Source organism: Lithobates pipiens, unplaced genomic scaffold (assembly GCF_037356315.1).
Source record: "Lithobates pipiens isolate NorthernLeopardFrog02 unplaced genomic scaffold, aLitPip1_a1.2 Scaffold_16, whole genome shotgun sequence".
Taxonomy (NCBI): Eukaryota; Metazoa; Chordata; class Amphibia; order Anura; family Ranidae; genus Lithobates; species Lithobates pipiens.
Window position 1 is genome coordinate 64085606 of NW_027507748.1, and position 24739 is coordinate 64110344.

The window sequence follows — 24739 nt, forward strand, 5'->3', positions numbered from 1 at the left end:
AACAACACTCCACACCAATGGTACTTAAACAAGAACGTATATTTACTGAAACCAGTGTATAAAGTAGTAGTAATTACAGTGTTTGTACTATCACACCAACATAGTGTAACAGCACAATAAACATATACAACAGTTTGTACATTTACAGTTGTCTACTGTATGATGGTCTCTGAGAATGTCTGTCTCCAATTGGGACCAATGCTCAGTTACTACGACTTACTCTGGGCACCTTCCCGCTTCAAGCCCACTCTGATGAATACAAAAATGCAAAGTGATATAGTACAACGCGATCACTAGGAAGCTCCCCCTACTTTAATAGGATGCAAGGCCTTGTGATAAAAGTTGCAGTCTATTAGTCTTCTTTCTTCTGATAGCTATTTGTGTTGTAACAATTGTAATCCAACAGTGGAACAACAAGGGTTAACATGAGATGAATATATTAGCACAAATCCTGTGGTGTGGTACACCTGTAATTGCCTCTGATGTAATTGACTTTGGGTAACACCATGTCAAAGTACAGTGAAAGGTAGGCTTGAGGCCTGATTAAGCTCAGTCTATTAAGCTTTCCTCTGTGGGACTATGGGTCCCAACAACACACTGTTAAAGTACTAGGTGTATGAAACTGCGTTTAGGAAACTGGGCAGCAGCCCTCTCACCACACTGGGTCTGAAGAATGGAACAACTCCGCTCCGCTGGTCTCAGTTTTTCCTCTCACTGGCCGGCTCTGTCACACTGCTCCGCAAGATGAACCGGGTTCCTGTGATGGCTCCGAAAGGTGTCTCTGGATCCTTCCTGATCCGATTACAAAGTCCTTCCAGCGATCAGGTAACAGACAGAGTCTTTAGTTGTTTCGCTCCTTAGTAGTTGTAAGCCGCGCTCTCTGGAGACCTCACAGGTCCTTACAGGCAGTCCATGCGTCCAGAAGAGAGAGAAAATGGCCGTGTGCCCTTTTATAGCCTATCCAGCATTCAGTTAAGTCCAGAACAATCATGGGTAGGTCACCTGGCATTCTGAGTAGGTAGGTCATAGCAAAAATGTAAACAGTCCCTGCCTGTTATATTTCTAGTGTTATAGAAAAGAAAATACTAAGTCCATTTCTTGTAATGGCCACTAGATGGTGCCAAATACTAAGCTATAACAGTGCTCATAGACTTGCATTGCATTGTGTTAGTAGGCAAAATTTCAGCGCTACATACGTAATCTTCCACAGCCAAAATTCAGAGCGCTCCTTTCATAAGGAGCGCATAGATCTGCTTCCTGAAGCCCATGCTTTCTCAGATTCTTTGCATCGCTTTGGACATCAGAGTCGCGTGACAAGTCGTTCCCCTTGTTTTCCAATGATAACCATTCATATATGTGCAACTTAAAGCAGAGCTCCACCCAAAAATGGAAGCTCCACGTGTTTGCCTATTCCCCCAGCTGCCACATTTGGCACCTTTCTGGGGGGAGTCGGTACCTGGTTTTGACAGGTACCTGCTCCCACTTCTGCCTGATCTTGCCGCAGCGAACTCTGCAGGAACCTTCAGCTCCCCTTCCTCATTCCCCCGTCGCCAGGCTATTTACAAAGTGCAGCGCGCTTCGCGCATTTGCAGTAGGAAACTGGCTGTGAAGCCACAAGGCATCACTGCCGGTTTCCCTTAGCCGAGATGGCAGAGGCAGCACCTGAGACCCTGGTCTGCACTGGGTGTCAAAAATAGATTTGGGTCAAGACGCCACTGGATTCGTGGACAGGCAAGTGTCCTAATATTAAAAGTTGCCATCTACAGTATTTGTAGTTAATGCTTTTACTTTGGTCCAACGTTCATGTAACTTGAGGGCAATGTTAACTTTTCAAAGATGCATTAAAGTCATATCTGAATATTTTTACATGCCACAGTGGGTCCGACTTTCCATAGTGGCAACAAATCACGCCAAAGTTGCACACATCCAAAGTTGCACACATCCAAAGTTGCACACATCCAAAGTTGCACACATCCAAAGTTGCGTGAAGTGAACCTTAGTATGAACAATTTACTAGAATAACTAAAGGGAAATGTTCTCATTTTTTTTTCTTCTTCTTGGTTTTGTATGGATTGGTGAGGGGTTAGATTCTGCCAGGCCCCTGATGCAATCTTTGTCCTGATAGGACAATGTATTCTGTTGAATTGGCCTGATCATCAATGCCACTGGGAATGCAGGTGAGGGAAATCCTAAAAGTTCATTTGTCACCAGAGCACGAATTTTTCAGTGTTCCCAAAAATGCCTAAAATTTCCTGTGGACTTTACAGGACAGAAAGTGAAGGAAAATCTCACCAATGAGACAGAGGCTGTACCCTCTTCCACGCCATCTAAATTTAGGGGGAGTTTTGGCTTAAAGCAGACCTTCACCCAAACGGGAAAGGCCCTGCCATTATTTTCCACCCAGCCTAATAATTCCAGCTGTCTCAATTGTTTGTAGTTGGGAGCTGGATGTTAGACACCAGGAAATGACAGCCATCTCTCAAAGCAAAGATGGCGGCGTGGAAAATCCAAAGCCCAAAGAAGCATCTGTTGCATGGAAAACAACATTGAACATCTTGGCCTGGTAAATCTCTGTTAAAAGTTAGCAACTTAAAGAGGAAGTAAACCCTGATGGGTTTGATTCCCTGCAAAGGTAAAGCATAATGGACTACTGTGCATCACATAGTAGTCCATTATGTGTCACTTACCTGACACAGGAGCCACCGCTGTCCCCTGTACTCCGGAGCATCCATCTTCTCGGTGGGTCTCGCAGCTCCGCCACTGTCATTTGGCGAAGCCGTCACTCCCGCTCATGCGCACGGGAGCTGCCACTCGCGGCATATCGCCGTTGACAGCGGCACGCTCAGTGCGCCTGCGTGTCGCTGTCTACGGCGCGTGCGCCATAGATAGCGGTGCCTGTCTTTCGGCAAATATCTCCTAAACCGTGTAGGTTTAGGAGATATTTCTTGGATCTACAGGTAAGCCTTAATCTAGGCCTACCTGTAGGTCAAAGTGTGTTGTATGGGTTTACAACCACTTTAAGTATTTGTAGCTGATGATTCTTAAATTTTCTCACACATGGATGAATTTCCTTTTTATGATGACCTTAAACTTTTACTGTATATAAGGAGCTTCCAGTGGGTGTGTTTGGGAATACTGCTTCTGCATTGCAAAGAAGCAAGCAAGAGTGGTCCTATGTTACTGGCAAAAAGAAGTATGGGTAAAGTCCTGCCCTACAGGAATGCCTGGATAAAAAAATTAAAAGACCGAAGCATGAGATTTCTGCCTAATTTGTTTGTGTCAGGCAGTGGTCATCTTTGTCATCTCTGTTCTCAGCTGCATAAGGAGCTAAGAGAGCCGAGGAGGAGAAACAGCAGCACACAGTGGGAGGCTGGTCAGCACCAGACTGCTCATTCGAGGAAAGCAGGCTTGGTTCCCAGCACAGCCAGAAAACTAACCACACTGTGCTCTAATGCCCGTAATCGTTTTTTTATAGGCAAGCAGAGGGACTGGCATGAGCGCCAGGTATTTCTTACAAGTACATGGTAGAGCAGGCACAGATGAGATTGGGATGTTTATAGCTCCCTAGGATGTATTGAACAGAAGTCAACACATTGAATCTCCCAACAGTCAACACCGAAGTTGTATCCACATACACCGATCTATTCACTGAATTGTCATCCTGTTATCCTATCTTTGTATCCACAAAGCCGGTCTGTCAATCACCAGAGTTGGTTGAAATGCTCCATAAAGAATCATTATGGGTGCTCTTGTAGTTGCCCAATCTGGTGCTTGATTTTCTAGATGCCGGTTTAAAAAGAATGGAGTGCTAATAAAGGAGTCTGCGCTGTTCAACACCTCTCACTGTTCCTTATTATAGAAGCTGCTCCATAGTAACTGCAGTGTTTCCGAGCAGCCCTGAATGCAAAATCTTTATTTTGTAGGAAATGTTTTATTTCAGGACCTGGTTGTTGTTGTTCTAAACCCGCGTTCTCGTACATTGATCTATGTGCTTATTACGTATTTCTGCTCACGCTAGTAAATTATGGTAATTCCTTGCATCTCTAGGCTGGTTGAACCTGTATTTTCAGTATAAAAAAAGCAAACTTTATCATCAGTGTTGCATAATACCCAACTTTCTTAAAGGAGATGTCTTAACATTACTTCTAATCTAAAGCAGCCAGTACAGAGATTTGAGGGTTTCGTTTATCGCAAATAGACAGTGTCTTCCGAGTTGCAGTTCCAGATACTGAAGTGCCATCTGCTGTGAAAGCTGCAAATGGGCTTCTCCAGACTCTTGTGTTTGAAAGGGTGAATGCAAAATGGATTGCAAGGAAAGTTGCTGAGGGGGAAGATCCCTTATGAAAAAAAAAAATATTATTTTTTATATATATATATATATATATATATATATATATATATATATATATATATATATATATTTATTTTTTAAGGAAATCCAACCTTGCCTAAAATCAAAAGTGCTGTTGTGCAAATTCCCTTGTTAAGTCTACAATCCCTTTTGCTCCCTTAAAATCTACAGCCATGTTGTACATAGGGCTTTAACTTCTCTCCTGATTCCTGTCCAAAGATAAAAGGAGCTTTCTTGGCTGCCATTAATCATGTTATTCACCTCTCAATTGACAGAGCCTCTATTGACCCCGGATGCTCCGGCATTTTATCCTTTTTTCTAGGTCTGTTAGGTTAAATGAATATCTATAATTGATGATCAGTGACCCCATGGAACCCTAGGCTGATGTTCCTTCTGCAGATGCTGTATATTGAAGTTGCTGGCTTGAGGAACATGAGTGTAATGGGCTGCACATTGAAACATACCAAAAAGGTCACCATTGTGATTCAACTTTTTGGCATTACATGCATAAAGACCGAATGGGCTTGTATGGCATGCTTTTTGATGCCCAGTGCACAATGAATGCCTTGGGCCAGCTCAGTGGGCTTATTGTTGATGCATTTCCTTTGTTATGCGCACCAACAGACACTTTTCATTGCAGGGTTGTTTATTTCTATTGTTCCCTGGATTTTCTAAAAATCCGAATGTTACCTTTTATTTTAACTAAGTTCTTTTTCAAATTTTTTTTTTTTTCTTACAGAAATTTTTCAGTCAACATCAGAAATGAATGACCAGGAACCTGAGGGGCCCTATGCCGTGTGACCCAGAATACATTCACATTCTGCCAGAGGTGACTGTGCCTTCCTGTGTGTGTGATAACTTGTCGTATCACTTTTCAGCCTTTTCACTTTCTGACATTTTATTTCATTTGATCCTTTCCGGTGCTGTGTTTGTAGTTTGTCAGGAAACCTGGTCTCCTGGGGAACACAGCTGGGAAGTCTTGTTTATGTAGTTTTACAGGTTCATGTTGAAAGGGCACCTGTCATTAATCTTTGATAAACCAAAAGGAGATGGCCATTGTGTTTTCTGCTCCTCTCCATCACTATAGTAAGATGATTGTTAGCTTGGACACACTCTTCCCTGAGCTGCTGAGGATTGCTGAGTGTCTAGATCATTGAGGGCGGCTTTATGTACCAGGCTGTGCCAAGGCGGCAGAGGTTTAGAGCAAGGGGGATCACCAAGTTTCAATATTTATTTTAACATTATTGTAAGAACTTCCTTTTGGATTTTCCTTAATCTGACCACCTACTGTATGCAAGCCAATGCGCAAAAAAAAAAAAACCATACAAAAAAAGTGAATCATTGTAGTCCCATTTAACATAAGAAAAGTTGGACAAAATGATGTCTTCTTTGCCAACACCACTTCTAGTGCACCAACAAATACAGCTGCTTAACAGAAACTTAGACCTCAATGTACATGAGAGATCTTATAGAGCTTTTAAGAACAATGCTCAGATCCCGAATGGCTGGGTTACTTTCACACTCACTCCCAGTAGCAACAACCTTATACACAGAGAGAGCATAGTGTAGTATATCCCAACTGACTTATTGAAATTCAAGCTATGTATGCACAAACAAAGGAGAAAATCTGAGTACAACATAACTGGCGTGATGACGTCACCGCTAGGCTCTCCCCTCCTATGCGTTTCGTCCTATGGCATATTCTTCCAAAGCGATAACAAGGCAACTGAGTGTACTTGAACTTTGGTTAATTTAAAGGGGCAATGCAAACCTTTTTTTTTTTTTTTTTTTAATCTAGAGATTTTTTTGTTTAAATATTTGTTGCATTATTGTAAATTTATATTGAGGCACTTTTGGCACAGATTTACCTAATACCACTTACTGTATGGGCATTTTAAGGCTAAATTCTGCAAGATAACTGTATGGGGAACAGGTGGTGATAAGAGTCAGAAAACTCTCTCTAGTTTAGGAAATCTTAAGTCATTTTCCTTTTCTATTGTTTGTTGGTCTGTACAGATGAAAGTAGTTCAGGGTATAAATCAGACTGCACACTGCCTACAATAGCACATTGTAGTATTAGGGTTTTTATCAAAATAATCACACAACAAAATGGTGTTGTCATTCAGATGTTCCCAGCACAGCATGTCCTCTAAACATGGCCCTGTCTGGGAGTGGTGACTTTACAGGCTTGTCTTTGTGTCTACTAATGCTAATTGTGTTTCAGATCGGGAACAAATAGTAGTTGCAGCTAAAAGATTGCTGAGAATTGAGGGAGTAAATGCAAATTTTACCTAAATTGGATTTAATGACTGGCATGCTATACTAAGCTTCCAGACAGGCAACACCGCACCTTTTAAACAGAGATGCAGACCTAAAGGTTCACTTCAAGACAAAATGTTTTATTTCTGTAGGCTGCATTCACACCTGAACATGGTGTTTTGTTAGCCTTTTTTTGGGGTGTTTTGTTGCATGTTTTGGATTTAATGAGTTTTACAGAGGTTTTTGAGCTTTGGCATTCTAACAGCTAGATACTCATCCCCCGAATGTAACTAAAGAACTGGTATAAAGAACACGTAGGGGATCTTGGGGTCTGGTATGGATTCTGAAGAGGAGCCTATGCCAATTTTTTTTTTTTTTTTTTTGTTTGTCTAGGGTCCCCCTTCCAAAAAAAAAAAAATCCATGCCAGACCCTTATCCGGGCAACCCTTATCCGGGCAACCCTTATCCTTCCAGGCCACATGCCCTCAACATGGGGGGGGGGACAATTTTCCAGGGGGGATACGGCCCTGGCAAAGCCCCTTGTACCCCTGTTGATGAGGACAAGGGTTTCTTCCCCACAACCCTGGCCCATTCACCAAAAAATGTCAAAAGTAAATAAGCCCTTAACACTCCTTCTGGGTGGACGTCATATGAGGTGATAGAGCACGAGGTGATCAGTGGTGACCTGTGTCCCTGGGGCACAGAACATCACTGATCAGGGTAAAGAGCCGATGATATTAGCTCCTTTTACCTTATGATCAGCTGTGTTCAATCACAGCTGATCCCATGTAAACAGATGCCAGTTATCTACATTTCCTTTCCTCGGTGCTGTCAGTGTGTGAGGAAAGGAAAGCCAATAACCAGCTTTCCTGTGATGTGATATTTGCACTAATAATCAGTGCAGCCTCGTCCATGCCCATCAGTGCAGGAAAAAAAGTAACTTATTTGCAAAATTTTAGAATGGAAATCAGTTTTTTTGTGAGGTTTTTTTTTTTTTTCAATATGTTCGGTCTTTTGGCTTTTTTCATTTGTTTAGTAAATAAATAAAAAAATTCCAGTGATGATTAAATGCCACCAAAAGAGAGCTCTAGCTGTCTCAAAATAATCAGTACAATGTTGCATGACTGCGCAATTGTCATTCAAAGTGCGACAGCACTGAAAGCTGAAATTAGGTCTGGGCAGGAAGGGGTAAAAGTGCCCAGTAGGCAAGTGGTTAAAAAAAACCACATGTCTCGCGATGTAAATCTGTCGTCGATTACCATGAATGCTGGGTGCCACCTGCACAAAAAAGGGCCTCTAAACATGACCCGTCTCATGGATTTTCACTCGCCCAATGTTGGTACCACTTCCCCCGCCACAAAGTAAACAAAGGGGCAGGGTCACCAGGTGATGTCACTGGATGACCCTGCCCCCTCTGATGCCATCTGTTGGAGTTCTGAGTGAAATGAATTTTTTTTTTTCTCCTCCATGGTTTTGGAGCTTTGCGCTACAAAACACTCATGTGTGAATGGGGCCTCACAGCAGGAGACTGTTGAGTGGAGTCACCTGATGTGTTATGCTTTGGCTGCATTCATGCCACATGGCACACATCCTGTCCAGGCAGCAACTTTGGGGCTACATAGATGAATTTCAGACAGCACTGGAGCAATTGGGCCCTTGGCATTGAGCTGCCCATAGATGGATTAAAATTTGGCCGGGGGAGCAGGAACTGTCCGATTTTTTTCGATCCATTCATAGTCATTCCTGCTTGACAGAAGTCTATTTAATTATTTGGTTTTGTCAAATAAGAATTCTGCAAAAAATTTAATTTGATCAACGGCTGATCCGTGTATTCTGGCAGCAGAGAAGTCCCTGCTGTCAAAATACAGTAGCACAGTGAGAAGGATTCCTCCATCCGTTTTGCTTGTGCGAATTTTTTTTTTTTTTTTTTTTATCAATCAGCCTGCTGGCTGATTACAAAAAGGATCCATCTATGGTCAGACTTGGAAGCCATTTAAAATTGAAGTTTGAGTTTTAAAGTGGAGCATCATCATGCTAAAAAGTCTGAGTTGACCCTAGTTTTTCTAGCAAGCTTGGAGCTTCTCTTTTAATGCCCTGATAGAGCTGATTGTTGGCAATTCAAGGAGGGCAACCCCTTGCCATTTGGCATATATTCACCCAAAGGACTATAGCCCATTTTCTGACTAGATATATTTAGTAATTTTACACTTTACACCTATGAGGAAAGAATTATACTTACTGTGGTTGCCTTCTGAAAATGCTAATTGCCTGGCCACCATGCTATTCCTTTGCCTTTCTGATGCAAAATAGTTATAGAAATAAATTAGAGCTACTAAAGCCTTTGACATTTTTTTTAGTTAAAAAAAATAGCATACTTGCCTGCTCTGAGAAGTGGTTTTGCACACAGCAGCCCAGATCCTCATCTTCTTGGCCCCCTCTTCAGTGCTCCTGGCCACTTTTCTCCTGCTGAATGCCCCCACAGCAAGCAGCTTGCTATGGGGGCACCCAAGCCGAGCCACTGCTTTGAGTGTCGTTTCTCATTGGCTGACTGACTTTGATTGACAGGAGCCAATGGCGCTGTGCTGCTGTCTCAGCCAATGAGGGGAGTACTGGGCAGCCGAGACACTCCTGCAACATCGCTGGATCTAGATGGACCTCAGGTAATTATTAGGTGGGCTGAGGGGGGGGTCTGCTGCGCATAGATTTTTTTTATCTTAATGCATAGAATGTATTAAAATAATAAAAAAAAAAACCTTCTGTGTTTACAACCACTTAAACCAGAATTAGATGTTCCAGTTAGATACAACGCTATGTGAATATAAAGCATTTTACTTTCCTGTAAGTATACGAAGAAACAAGCAAATTGCAAGAACAAACTTTTGTGCTCCTATAAACATTCAAAGGAATATATATATATATATATATATATATATATATATCTATATCTCTCTATCACTGCACAGTTGTGCTCATACATTTTAATATGTATAACACACAAACTTTTCTTTCACTCGTGGTTAGTGTTTATTAACAATCAACTGTTTACTTTTTTTAAATCATAATGACAACAGAAACTACCCAAATGACCCTGATCAAAAGTTTACATACCCCAGTTTTTAATACCGTGTATTGCCCCATTTAACATCAATGACAGCTTGAAGTCATTTGTGGATGAGGCTCTTTTATCTTGGATGCTAAAGCTGCCCATTCCTCTTGGCAAATGGCCTTCAGTTCCTGTAAATTCTTGGGCTGTGTTGCATAAACTGCATGTTTGAGATCTCCCCAGAGTGGCTCAATGATATTGAGGTCAGGAGACTGAGATGGTCACTCCAGAACCTTCACTTTATTCTGCTGTAGCCAATGACAGGACGACTTGGCCTTGTGTTTTGGATCATTGTCATGTTGGAATGTCCAAGTACGTCCCATGCGCAGCTTCCTGGCTGATGAATGCAAATGTTCCTCCAGTATTTTTTTTTTTTTTTTTAACATACTGCATTTATCTTGCCAACAATTCTGACCAAATTTTCTGTGCATTTGTAGCTCACACATCCCCCCCCCCCCAAAAGATCAGCGATCCATCTCTGTACCTTTCATCATAGGCCTTGTTGATTCCTCTCCGCATGCAGCATTTATGGCCAAATTTTGGTCTCATCTCTCCAAATGACTTTGTCCCAGAAGGTTTGATGCTTGTTTCTGTGCTGTTTGGCATCGTGTAAGTGGGATACTTTGTGGCATTTGCGTAGTTGTAATGGCCTTCGTCTAGCGACTCGACCATGCAGCCCATCCCTTTCTTCAAGTGCCTCCTTTTTAATGTGTATCTCGAAACGGCCACACCACATATTTTCAGAGAGTCCTGTATTTCACCTGAAGTTATTTGTGGGTTTTTCTTTGCATCCCAAACAGTTTTCCTGGCAGTTTTTGCTGAAATTTTAGTTGGTCTACCTGACTGTAGTTTAGTTTAGTTTGGTTTTAACCTACCCCCCCCCCCCCCCCCCATTTTCCACTTCTTGATTAGAGTTTGAACACTGCTGATTGGCATTCTCAATTCCTTTCCTGTTTTGTACAGATCAACTACCTTTTCCCGCAGATCCTTTGACAATTCTTTTGCTTTCCCCATGACTCTTAGACTCTGTAAACTCTTTTGATCAGGGTAATTTGGGTAGTTTCTGTTGCCATTATGATTTAAAAGAGTATACACTGTTGATGATGTCTTCAGCCAAACACTAACCATGAGTGAAATATATTTTTGTGTGATCTATCATTCTCAATATCAAATATTCTCTAAAAAAAAAACAATGGGCAAGAAATCATAATTTCTGCTAGGGTATGTAATCTCTTATGAGCACAACTGTATAGATTTGTGTGTGTGATTTATATATGCACACACCCTTCAAAAAGTGTCCAAAGTAAAATCCAATATCAAAAACCATAAATAAGACAAAAACATTTGCGAAATCTTCTTCCTCCACTCCTCCTCCTATAATTCTAAAGTGTCAACTTTTAATTGGTAAAAGGGATCACCAATTGCTGCCATCCACCTCCACACATGGACATACACTACCAAATAAAAATTTCCACACTTTTTCAAGAATGGCAATCGTGCGTAAGAGCTCTATGATGTCAATCCACCTCTTCAATTAATCTGCCTTCAGATGTGACCAAATAATCTCTCCAACATATGTATAAGAAAAGCGAGGCCATACATAGTGATGCCACTTGGCCAGCTTAACTGTTAGCAGCTCAGATTTAGTGTGGGTGGGTTAAAAAATTGAAAATTACATTGCTTTTTTTTTTTTTTTTTTTTGTTACTTTGCTTTCTCAAGTGTGGAAGTTTTCATGCATGTTAAGCGACATTATTATTTAGATCTGGCAGCCTGTCTATATACAAAAAAAACAGACCTCCTGGGCTAGAGCCGAAGTCGAGGTCAGCCACCACAGTCTTTAAAAGTACAGCCACTTTACGTATTACAATGTTTAAAGCAGGCATTCCCTAAAAACTTTGTTCTCGGTCTGCTCCGACAGTTCATTGCTTTCAGAAATCAGTTAAGAACATAGCCAGCTTAGAGTGCAATACAAAGATGGACTCTACCTTCAGGGAAAGAATTGCCTTTTGTGTTGGGGCATCCGTTACTTCACTTGCTGGTTATTCTTCCTTGACAGTACTTTTCCTTTTAATTGAGGTCACCCATCCATTCGGAGAAGGAGAACTTGTACTGCATTTCCAATAGCCTATTGTACCCGGCTGACCAATTTGTGTGATGCACTGAAAGTGACCACACTGTGGGCAAGATCATTATAGTGAAGCAGACGGGCTGCTGCTCTTGACCCCGTACATTGAATCGCTCCTTGTGTTTGTTTTGCACAGTGTAAATAAAAGGCTCAAGAAGGCTAAGATGTATGTCGTTGCTTGTGGAGAGGAAACTAAAACCGCCAACTTTCTGGCTTTAATTCGTTCAAAGAATAAAAAAAAAGCTTACTGCCTTGTTAAAGTCAACGTGTCGGGTCATTAAAGTATTCAAATCAACTATACACCAAAGTTTAGACCTTGAGATTTCTAAAAATACTGTGCTCTTAGCCCCCCATTCACACTTGGGGAGAGCTTAGCTAGGTTATTATAGTAGGGTTTTTTTGTGCGTTGTACTTGCGTCTTGTAGTACAGGAGTAAAATTATGATTTTTGCCCCATAGCCTTTAAAAATGGGAGCGTCTGAAAATTGCAGGCCAAAACACGATTTTACTGCAAAGAAGCTCATGTACATTTCAAGCCTTAGGGTGTCTGCGCAGACACCCGCTATCCCATAGGGATGCATGTATGTCTGTATTTCATCCGCAAACGGATGGATGAAATACGGACATACTGTCCGCATGTGTGAAAGGGGCCTTATGTAGCGCATAGCCGTAACTGGTCTGGCTGTTTGTCCCAGGTTCCATTCCCTGACGGGCACATAACAACCAGGCACTTAGAATTTCCCAATCACTTGAGTCAGAGCAGGCTGTAGAGGTCTTTTTATGGCCTTTCTTTTTTGATATTAAGGTGGATAGGGTGAGCCTAAAGCCTCATACACACTTTTTTGTCCCATTCAACCTAGCGTGTTGAATGAAAAAAAAAACACATCTCTGATCGGAGGTGCTGTACTAACAATCCAATCCTGCAATTGGGTGAGCGTGCTGATAGGGAGTTGGTTGGCAGATCTTTTTCTGTCATGACCCTTTGACTGAAGCCAGCTATTCAGCTGGGTTGTCAGACCGGCTGCCGTAGACACGGGCCGAACATCAGCCGGTTTTTATTGAACCTGCCTATTCCGCCCAACATTCGGCCCAGTGTGTTTATAACCCAATAAACAAATGGATCCTGTTACTTTAAAGCATGTTATACAGCACAGTGATTGTGCTGTGTAATTTGTATGCCTGTTTCACCTGAAATACCTGGCTGATCCTGCTCTGTCTATGCCCTCCCCCTGTAAACTGACCATGGTTTATCATGGCTGCTGAGCCCTGACACTGTGGTCAGTTTACGTGCCACCATCATCCGTAGCTCTGCTCTCCCCACTACCCTCACTGCCTGTTGGCTCTTGCCAATGCCCACACCTCCCCCTACCCACTCCCTGCTGCTGACATAACTGTAGAAAATGCACACAATCCGCTTTGTTCTAAAGCGTCCTATGCTGTAGTGTCTGTTCTTTGCAAAAAATATGGCCATTACTATCTGATTTCAGGGCGCCGCTCAGGTGACTCGCTGCTCCCCCTTCTCCCCAGCTGACGTCTCAGCTCTCTCCTCCTCCTGACTGATGTCCACGCGGGATTCTCGGCCCCTCCTGCTCTAGCTGCCAGATCGGAAGAGTGCGTAGCGAGGAATCCACATGAGTGGTGCTGTAAAATAAGGTAGAAATGGGTATCTTTTTAACAAAGAACATACACGGCAGCCTAAGATGCTTTCTAACAGAGGGGGTTGTATGTAGATTATAAAGTGGCTTAAAGCAGAGTTCAACCCAAATGTGGAAGCTCCACTTATCTGCCTCCTCCCCTCTACCCCTGTTCCACATTTGGCACCCTTTTTGTGGGCAGCAGGGAGCAGGTACCTGTCAACAACAGGTGATCTACATAGTTTCCCACATGCAGTATCAGTCAGCTTTTGTACTCCATTTGCCTGTGTCCTGGATCCTTAGAGTGTGCATATATGGCAGGAGCACTAGACCAAAAGAGATGAGTTCATGTTAATTTATTGATATTGTGTAAAGACATCCAATGTATTTCGGGGGTCAAAGGAACCCCCCCTCCCCCCAATATAATGTAAACATTGTGACTAATAAAATCATGAGCCAAGCGTAAAGCATCATGGATAACATACATGTGTGTACATACATTTACATTATATTATGAAAACTGCTAACCCATATAGAATAAACTTATTCGCATTTAGCATGCCTATATATTAAAATACGAACACCCACCCAACTCCGAAAAACAAGGTGCATGTTTTTAGATGCATGTATGTGTACACACATGTATATGTATTTTATCTATAACAAGTTTTTCAGTCAAAGTTATTTTTATATTATGTCTTATAGTAACCCTAAAGAAGGTGAAGCCCTTTTGACCCCAAAACTCAATGGCTGTCTTTTAACACATAAGTAAATGAACACGGACTCTTTTCTCTCTTGCTCTGGTGCTCCTTCCATATATGCATGTCCTTTCCTGATAATCGGTAAGCCTGGTAAAACAGTAGGGTAACCTTGCCTGTTGTGAGCAGTCTAACCTGAGCCAGTGGGCTCTTGAAATATTTTTTGATCTCACTACCTTGTTTAAATTCATATCAAAGTTCCAGCTCCTGGAGAGCCCGGAACAGACCTGGCTAAACAATTGTTGCTCCTCCAAACTACAGGGAGGCCAAAAACAAAATTTCAGCCACTAATGGGGTGCTACATTTTTACATGACAGGTGACAACCAAACCAACACTCAGGTGTGGGTGGGCCAGTTGAGAATTAATATAATTTTTCATTTTGCGCATTGTGGTGGTTGAGGAAGTGCCTGATGAAATGTTCAGAGGTGAATGGTGGCTTACTTTGAGACGATTTACATAATACGCCTTGAGTTTTATGCCAAAACGGAGACAAAATTTCCTCCTTGGTCTCCAAAGACCTGAAACCTCGTGGTAGCGACAGACCATGTGACCTGGGCTGCCGAGGCATTTTGTTTGTAGTAGTATTTTATTCATGACATGCCAAAGGCACTTTTAAACACATAAAATTGTGATTTGTGGCAGTGCTTGCGTGCATTCTTTTGATGCATGTGAAGTGTGAATGTTAATGACAGATTTGCTTTAAACCCAGGAATGCCAGAATACAATTAAAGAAAAATCACATGGTTCTGATTAGTTTATTTTATTTTTTGCTGTTCCTACATTTACTGGATTAAACAATCAAATTCTTGTGTGAAGTTCCTCTTACTGATAACCAGCAAAATTGATTGTCTACCATCTAGACATGTAATGATCTATTTACTTACCGTATGTATTTTTATTTTTTTTTCTCTTTTGCTAGACTGTGAAATCATGGGCAACGCAGAAAGCCAAAATGTAGAGCAAGCGTTGTATGGTAAAGACCACCCCAGCCTTGGGCGTAAGCACACATCCCGCTCACTTAGAATTTCCAACAAAGCCTCTCGCCGCACTCGTCATGCGTCATCAGGAAAGCCGGTTCACCGAAATTCTGAGGTCAGCAATAGGTCAAGCAGCACTCCCAGCATCCCACAGTCTCTAGCAGAAAATGGCATGGAGCCATACACTCAGGATGCCAACCTGGATGACTACGATAGCCGAGGTTGGGTGGATATGGGCATGAGGCCGGTTTCCTATCACACCGATTCCTCTGTTACACCAAGTTTGAACAGCAGCACTGTCCTTACAGCGGCCTCCATGCAGAGCATGCAGGACTCTGAAGAAAGTAGGCTATACGGGAATGAATCTGCCTATTTTACAGATGGGAACAGTCGCTCTCAGCTATACATGACGGACGGGCCAAATCTCTTGGATGCTGCCAGTTTTAAGAAGAAACGTTCTAAATCTGCCGACATATGGCGAGAGGACAGCTTAGAATTCTCCCTCTCAGACCTGAGCCAAGAACACTTAACCAGTACTGAGGAAATTTTATGTTCCACCGAAGAAAAGGATTGCGATGAAACCATTCGAAATGATCCTGGAGACTCCTCTCAGCAACTGGACGCTTCCCAACGTGCCAACTCACTCAGTGACTTGTACCCACAGAAGAGCCCACACTCCGTCAATGGAGTCCCCAGGAATAAGTTCATGATTTACTGCAGAAATCTGGTTTCACATTCCCCTGAGTCTTTAAAATATAAACAGGCAACTCCTCCAGCTGATGAGCCACCATCATACAGCAACTATAACACCCTGCCTTGCCGGAAGTCCCATTGTCTCTCTGAAGGAGCCACTAACTTTAAGCTCAGCCACAGTAATAGCATGCATGGACGGAGAGCTAAAACAACTCAGGTAAAGGTTTTAAAGTTGTACCCTAAAATGTTTTTTACCGTTGCTATAAGGGTTACTTATTACTTTGGGTAAGCTAGGTAAATTATATTGCATATTTAGAAAACTTGAAAATTGGTTGATGTCCTTACATTTAAAGTATAACTAGACATGTTTGAAGTCCAGCCTGTTTGAAAAATCCATGGCTCCGTCTATAGCTACAGTCCAATGGAGATATGAGCATTGTCATCCAAGGTTCAAGAAGTATTTTTCCCAAGATTAAAAAGAAAGGGGATACGTCCTAATAAAAAAAACTAATGCAGCCACCGCATCTAGGACCCGATAAGGTGCAATATTTTAGATTTTTGGGTTTGAATACACTTTAATACTATCTCTAAATTCCACCCACTTAATACTATACTTGGGTTCTTAAAGTATCTGTGAACCCTTACCTTGTTAAACAACCCATTTAAGGTAAAACGTGTGTGTGTGTGTGTGTGTGTGTGTGTGTATATATATATATATTGAAATATACTTTTTACTTTTATATATTGTATATAACCTTGAAATGTTACAACCAAAAACCTAAATGGCTTTTATTTGGATTTTATCTGATAGACCATCACAAAGTGGCACTTAGTGGAAGGAAAATGATAAATGGTTTTAAAAATTTTGAAAATTTGTGAAAAGTGTGGAGTGCATTAGTATTCAGCCCCCTTTACACTGATACCCCTAACTAAAATCTAGTGGAACTAATTGCCTTCAGAAGTCAACTAATTAGTAAATAGAGTCCACCTGTGTGTAATTTAATCTCGGTATAAATGCAGCTGTTCTGCAAAGTCCTCAGAGGTTTGTTAGAGAACCTTGGTGAACCTTGGCCTTCATGATGCCATTTGATCACCCCAGACAGGTCAGTTGTGGATAAGTTTAACCACTTCAGCCCCAGAGGATTTGGCTGGCCAAAGACCAGAGCACTTTTTGCGATTCGTCACTGCCTTGCTTTGACAATTGTGTGGTTGTGCGACATGGCTCATAAGCAAAATTGACGTCCTTTTTTCCCCACAAATAGAGCTTTCTTTTGGTGGTATTTGATCACCTCTGCGGTTTTTATTTTTTGAGATATAAACAAAAAAAGAGCGACAATTGTGAAAAAACACATTATTTTTAATATAATCTCCCCAAAAATATTTAAAAAGCAAAAGCTATAGCGTCTACAAATTGTGGATAGTTTTATGGCACTTTTATTATTTTTTTTATTTTTTTTCTAGTAATGGCGGCGATCAGGGTTTTTTTTTTTTTTTTTATTATTTTTTTTTTATCGTGACTGCAACATTATGGTGGACACATTGGACACTTTTGGCGCTATTTTGGGACCATTCACATTTATAAAGCCATCAGTGTGATTATAAATGCATTGATTACTGTGTAAATGTGACTGGCAGTGAAAGGGTTAACACTAGGTGGCGCTGTAGATGTTAAGTATGCCCTAGGGAGTTATTCTAACTGTGTGGGGGGGCTTGGCTGTGTGTGACACGTCGCTGAGCAGCACTTCCGATCACAGGGAGTGCTTATCAGTGACACCGTCACTAGGCAGAATGGGGAGATGCTTGTTTACATTAGCATCTCCCCCTTCATCCTCTCAGTGAGGTGATCGCAGGTATGCCTGTGGACATAGAGTCCGCAGGACCCGCTGTCTGACTCGTGGAGCTCGCGGCGGGCACGCACCCGCTAGCCAGGAATCGCGTACAAGAACATGATTTCGTGCAGCGGAGCCAGCCTGCCACAGTAAAACTGCGGTGGCTGGGCCGCAATCGGTTAAAGCCATGGTTAGGTTATAAAACAACATATATAGTCCACAGCTCAGGTGGGAGAAGCTATCCACAAATCTGGCCTTTATGGAAGAGTGGTAAGACGAAAGTAATTGTTGAAAGAAAGCCATATGAAGTCCCATTTGCAGTTTGTAAGAAGCCATGTGGGGGACACAGCAAACATGTGGAAGAAGGTGCTCTGGTCAAATGACTTTTGACAACTTTTTGGTCTAAAGGCAAAACGCAATTTGTGCGCAGAAAACCAATGCTGCACATCACCCTGAGCACACCATCCCCACAGTGAAACATGGTGGTGGCAGCATCATGTTGTGGGGATGCTTTTTATCAGCAAAGACAGGGACGCTGGTTGGAGTTGATGGGAAGATGGAGACGGAGCCAAATACAGGACAATCTTAGAAGAAAACATTCTGCAAAAGACTTGAGACTGGGGCATAGGTTCACCTTCCAGCAGGACAACAACCTTAAACATACAGTCAGAGCCTCAATTAAATGGTTTAGATCAAAGCATATTCATGTGTTAGAATGGCCCAGTCAAAGTCCAGACCTAAATCCAATTGAAAATCTGTGGCAAGACTTGAAAATTTCTGTTCACAGACGCTCTCCATCCAATCTGACAGAGCTTGAGCTATTTTGCAAAGAAGGAGCAAACATGTCACTCTCTAGATGTGCAAAGCTGGTAGAGACATCCCCAAAAAGATTTTCAGCTGTAATTGCAGTGAAAGGAAGTTCTACAAAGTATTGACTCAGGAGGGCTGAATACAAATGCACCCCACACTTTTCAGATTCTTATTTGTAAAAAAAATTTACAACTATTTATCATCATTTTCCTTCCACTTCACAATTAAGTGCCACTTTGTGGCACCCAATAAAATAAGTTTGCATTTTTGGTTGTAACATGACAAATGTGGAAAATTTCAAAGGGAATGAATACTTTTTCAAGGCACTGTATATTTCTGTCACATACAAATATATAAGTCTGATATAAACTGACATTGGTTGTTACTACACACAACATTTCACTCTTATCTCCACGAGCAAACTGTACGGGACTGGTATCACCGATGGGCGAGGTTGAATTTTTTAAATATATATTGTTTGATTTATATTAGTTATACCTGCATTTCCAATTCCGGCTCCATAAGCCTGACAGATGTTGAGGAGTGCACGTCTAGTGCTCTGTGGGTCGTTTGCTTTGAGTGTGGTTAGCTCTGTAATCTGTTGAAGAAAACTTAGATTTTTCTTGAACAGATTGTCGATTCTGCAACAACCTTCAGCAAGCTGTCAGTTAACTTGGTGATCTTATTCCTCTAGGAAATCACTTGAGTTATATAAAAAGGCGATCCTTGTCAGGGGTCTCAGGTATAGTGATTGGCAATCTTGGTTGATTGCATAGACTTAATCCCGTTTAACTCATAATTGTTATAGCCTCTCTTCTTCAGGGACTTCCGGCATAATTTGAATGCAACATAATTGGGTTAGACTATGCCAGTGAATCCATTTCCCTAATTGGCGTGCCTTCAGTTACTTCTAAACTTCTAATCTGGTTTAATGGTCTACAAAATACAGAGTCTCCACTATAAAGACCAGTAATCGTAAAGTTATAGTCCTGACCAGAACTTTTTTTTTTTTTTTTCTCAAAGCATAGGTGTAGGTACTCCCCTTTCCAAGTCACCCCTTGTCTTTGACCCTACCTATCTCCAAGCACCGTTCCTTGGTTCCACTCCCTACCCACCTCCCAGCACTGCTCATTTTGGAAAATGTAGAAACAAGTATCATTTGTATGGAATTTAATAACAAAGCAGTAAAATCGATCCCCTACAGCCCACAATAGATCTCCCCCCCCCCCCCCCCCCAGCAATAATAGAATAATAGACCACCCCCTTAGCAACAGCGCACCACTTGCAACAATAGAGCCCCCTGGCAGCAACAGCAAATCTCCCTGCAGCCAGCATCAATAGACCCCTCCCTCAATAGTAGATCACTCCTAGCAACAACTGGCTGCCAGGTAACATAAGACTTGCCCCCCCCCCAGCAACAATAGATCATCCCAGTGACAACAGATCCCTCTATGCCCAGCACCAATAGACCCTCCAGCACCCGTTGCCATTACATACATTCAGTGCTGGAGGTGCCAGATCTGCGTTCCGCTGCATTCCCACTCAAAAAAAGCCCTGGGGTATGTCCCAGATTTCTAATCTGAATCTAATTTGTTGGGGGGGGGGGGGGGGGACTTAAACATAGCTGACTTCCTGCTCTTGCCAATCTCAAGCTAGATTTCTGTTTTAGCCTATGGACTCGATGAGAGAAAATGATTGATTTTATTCCTCCATCCATGCTAAATATCGTGGATGGGGGAATCTGTAGTGCCGGCTATTGTATTCAAGCAGCTGCAGCACCCGTGGCTGCCTAAATACATGAATGGTGATTGCATCTGCTAGGGTGCAGTCACTGTTCAGCCAACAGTTGCATGCCAAGCTCCTTCAATGTTTCACTTTAGTTTTGTTGACCCAGGTGTTGCTGTCAGGGCCACTCACCGCTTGAATTTTGCCCGATTTCAGCAGGATATTTGAGGCATGTTTGGGCGTTTTAGGTAAAGGCTACTTTTGATAAGCTATTATTAGAATAAAATGACTAATAACCGTAGAATAACTGTATGGAAATATATAGAAAACTATATAGAAACTGTAAAGGCAATACCAAATAACTTTAGTTATTGGAACTTTTCTTGTCTGTAAAAACCTCTTAATATGTATTTCAAGGCAAGACAAAAAAAGTTTCTAAAACACATGCACATATCCCCCTGTTTGGTCCCTTTAAACACCATGCCAATAGAGAAAATAAGTGTTACTAAACCCACAATAGTAAAATCAGCCTCTAACATGGACGGCACAGTGGTGTAGTAGGTAGCACTCTCACCTAATGGTAAAAAGGGTCGCTGGTTCGAATCCCAACCATGACACTATCTGCCTGCATTTTGTATGACCTGGTTTCCTCCGGGTACTCCGGTTTCCTCCCACACTCCAAAGACATGCTGATAGTTAATTGGCTTCTGTCTAAATTGGCCCCAGTATATGAATTATGAATTGCAGACCTTAGATTGTAAGCAGAGCCCACCCACTAGTGAAATAATATTCGCTATTGTCTTCCTGCTTCTCCTCCCAGCCAATCGGGACAGGAAGCGGGTCTTAAGACCGGATTGGCTGGGAGGAGGAAACGGCATCCACTGCTGCTCATTGACTTCTGTCAAATAGCTGGATGAAAATTTTGTCTACTCTCCATTGAACCAACTAAATTTCGATTCCCTCCACGACCAGCTTTCGTATAGATTTTACTAATGTTTGTCATGCTGATTGCTATTCACACTACCATAAAGTCTTTCGGTGCTGCAAGATACATTGTGGCAAGCAAACTAAACGTTGTGTCTGTGTTTGCTTAAAAAACGAAACGGGTTAATGGCATCAACAAGCAAATATTTACCAATGCTTTAAATCTTCACCTTTTACTTGACCCTCAAGCTATGTGAACACCTTTTGTGGTGTGTTACTCTGTGAATAGGTCCCCTAGTACACTAAATTGCATAAAAAAAGTGTACTTTGTTTTTTGCTGCCTGTCAAAAAAAAATAAAATAAAATGCACAGCATGCCTTGAGGCACCTTCCTCTGCCAATGGCCAAGGCTGTATCTACACCCATGCTCCCATTTTTCAGGTTTCCTCCCACTGTCCAATATGCCCCTTCTTATTGGACCAGTGTGAAACACGCAGACCACATGAGCACCATCTGATCGCAGTGGATTACTGCGCCCTGTTAGGCAGAGAGTGCCTAAATTTGCCTAACCGTCCCCCTGGTAAGCAGGGAAAACCAACAACTATGCACTCTCTAGCACCTACCTAGGAGGGATATATCTATATCTATATATATATTCGGCTCAAGTCGTATTGTTGAATGTTATTAAAAATTAGCTGTCCTTTTGAATCTGCAGCCACCGTAATTTTCTGTAAAATGCAATATGGCTACCTGGAGTTGTGTACACAGATACACAGAATGTGTACAGAACACTCCCCAGAAACATCATGTCCTGTTTGTGTGGCTCGCTCGTTTTCCCAGAAGTCTTCACTAAGATGCAAGTCAAATGTCAGGCATCCCCTCGGACAAAAATTAAATTTTTTGGTGAAATGCTCCCAATAAGAAATCACGTCTAAAAGAATGCAAACCCTGCAACTTTACTCATTAGAGCCCTGCAAGGGCAGCTGATTGAGAATTATGAAACCACTCCCATTAGATTCACTTGCCACATGGACAAGAGTAGGAATCTGCAACAAAGTTTGTTAAAATCCTTGTTATGTATATAGATCACTCAGAGGGGAACATTTGTTTTCTCAACAAATGTGGGGTTGCTCTTTAAGCTGGCCACGCATGGATTGAAATTTGTCTGGTTCAGCAGGGACAGACCGAATTACGGGCACTGTGATAGTTCAAAAGTCGATCTACCAATCGGCTTCTGTACAACTGCCCTGTTGGGTTTGTCGTGCTCGATCAGTGTCTCCAGATTATAGCCGGCAGCACTGATCAGTGTATTCTGATGGCAGGGAAGCTTCCCCCACTGTCAGAGTACAATAGCTCAGTGGGAGGATTCCTCCATCCACCTTGAATACGTGAATGGGGGAATTTAGTTTTTTTTTTTTTTTATTCAAAACTGATGGTTGAATGAATTAAAAAGAAATATGTATGGGCTGTCTTAAAGTCTGGAAAGGGAAGTAGCTCTTTCAGAATTTTTTTGGGATGGTAGGGTTTGAGAAGGGGTTTTAAGAAGTAGAATGGATATTTAAAGCAAAATGCAAAGCACAAGTCACTTTTATAAATCTAGAACATCTCCTGCCTACGTTATAGAGATGAGACTGGGCATGTACTGTAGCCACTAAAATGAAAAAGAAAGCATGAAGGTCTCAGAACACGGAACATCACAGCATTAAGAAGGTTAACCGCAAAGCAGTTGTGAAAGAGCTTCTCACTTTAATGACAATATACGTTTCTGGTTAGTCACATGGGGACATTTTGTGCATCTTCTCCATATGAAAGGTTTGGAGTAAATATTCACAGATGGAGATCTGTTCCTCTCTCCTTTTATGTCTCATCATAGCATTCTGGACTTCAAAAACATTGGTATAAAAATGTTCTGCACACAGCCCCTGCTGCCTTTTTATTGTGCCTGAAGGACACTTGCATGTATGGTAATCTATTTTCGCTACACACAGTACAGTACGACTTCTCTTGGCCATAGCAGTAATTCGAAGGTATGTTCATGTTAAAGATCTCCAAAGCAGCAGAGATCTGACCCTTTAACATAACATGGGACAGGTATATCATTCACTAATAAGTTAGCTGCAAAAGTGTTTGTTTAAAAAACAAACAAAAAAAAAAACACTATCCCGTGCTTTAATACAGCCATGCCAAACCGAAATGAGAGGAATTAAAATGGAATTTCAGTTTAAAAAATAAATCCGTCAGTAGCCAGGCCCATTTAAAAAAAAAAGGGCAGTTTTTGTTGCAATACTTTCTTCCTCTTCATTGCTGTCTTATGCCGACTCCAAGTCCAATGCTGCTCCATTTCTAGGTTGATTGACAGCTGGCTTCATTCAACTCTTTTCCTGTGAGCCGCCCCCCCCCCCCCCCCCCCCCCCTCCAGCGGTCATAATCCCAGGTAGCAAGCAATTTAGCTGCAAGTTTGAAAATTGCTTTCTAAGCTATTGTTAGACTTGCCAGTCTTCAAGTTTTTTTTTTGCACAATTGCAGCAGTCCGCATTGCTTGACTTCAGATCATCTTTTTTTGCAAACTTTCTGCAAGTCTGCTGCAAGTTTCATTAAGTTGTTCAATAGTCATCCCACCACAGGGGGCACTGTAGCTGAATTTTGAAAAGTGTCTACTAGAACTTGTGTTTCAAGTGCCTGTCAAGTGTTCAACTTGCCAGTTAAAATGTTCAGCAAGTTAACAAACGAGACTTACAATTTAACACTGCTACAAATTTGTGGCAAGTTGTCCTTGCTCTCTGGGAACACACCCCAGGGGGTGCACTACCACATTGGCTTAATATCGGCACCATTCTTTTAAATCTTCATCCACTGTTGCTGAAGAAAGCGAACCCCAAGATGCTCATGTTTGACCAGAAGACAGCATGATTCAATTGGGTAGAGCAGGGTTTCCAAACTCTCTAAGCAAAGTACGGTTTACTGTCCTTCAGGCTTTAGGGGAGGCCGGACTGTGGCCAGTGGGAGTAAAATAAAATGACTTGGCATCCATGCCCCATCATTGCTTTTAATGCAAGAAATGGTGCCCCATTGTTGGTATCAATGGGAAGAATTGTGCCACATTGATTTCAGTAGGGGGAATGGTGCCCCATGATTAGGTTCAGTTGGTAGAATAGTGCCCCAAAGGCCAGATAAAGGCAAGCAATTGGCCACCTTCGTCCCCAGGCTGCAATTTGGAGACCACTGGGGTAGAGCGAGTCTTTTTTTTTTTTTTTTAACAACTGCTTAATAAGCTGTTTAGAGACGTAGTGGTTTCTTCAATGAAAGGCGAAAGAGTGCCCACTGGATGACCTCAATGGCATACCTACCCTCCCCTTTAACCTCACCAATCCCAAAATCAAGTATACCAACTTTACCATAGGCATCTAAACATCAAGTCCTCACCGAGCAAGACTTGTAGATTTGCATTAAGGGAAGTAATGCACAACTCATGCAAAGCAGGTAGCAAACTGCAATTTTTAATGGTCAAATATGGCTGTTCTATGTACATAAAAATAACTTTAATCTACACA

The 24739-nt window shown here is 41.9% G+C and overlaps 1 protein-coding gene across 7 annotated transcripts in view; it reads left to right on the forward strand.

The window, feature by feature from the left end:
- TIAM1 (TIAM Rac1 associated GEF 1) overlaps positions 1-24739 on the forward strand; it is a 553722-nt gene that overhangs the window by 342396 nt on the left and 186587 nt on the right. For all 7 annotated transcript variants that reach the window (XM_077480001.1, XM_077479998.1, XM_077480004.1 and 4 more), the window contains 2 exons: positions 5091-5180; positions 15151-16118. In XM_077480001.1, the coding sequence (XP_077336127.1) occupies positions 15162-16118 (957 nt within the window). In that variant the 5' untranslated portion in view covers positions 5091-5180; positions 15151-15161. The remainder of the gene's footprint in view (positions 1-5090; positions 5181-15150; positions 16119-24739) is intronic.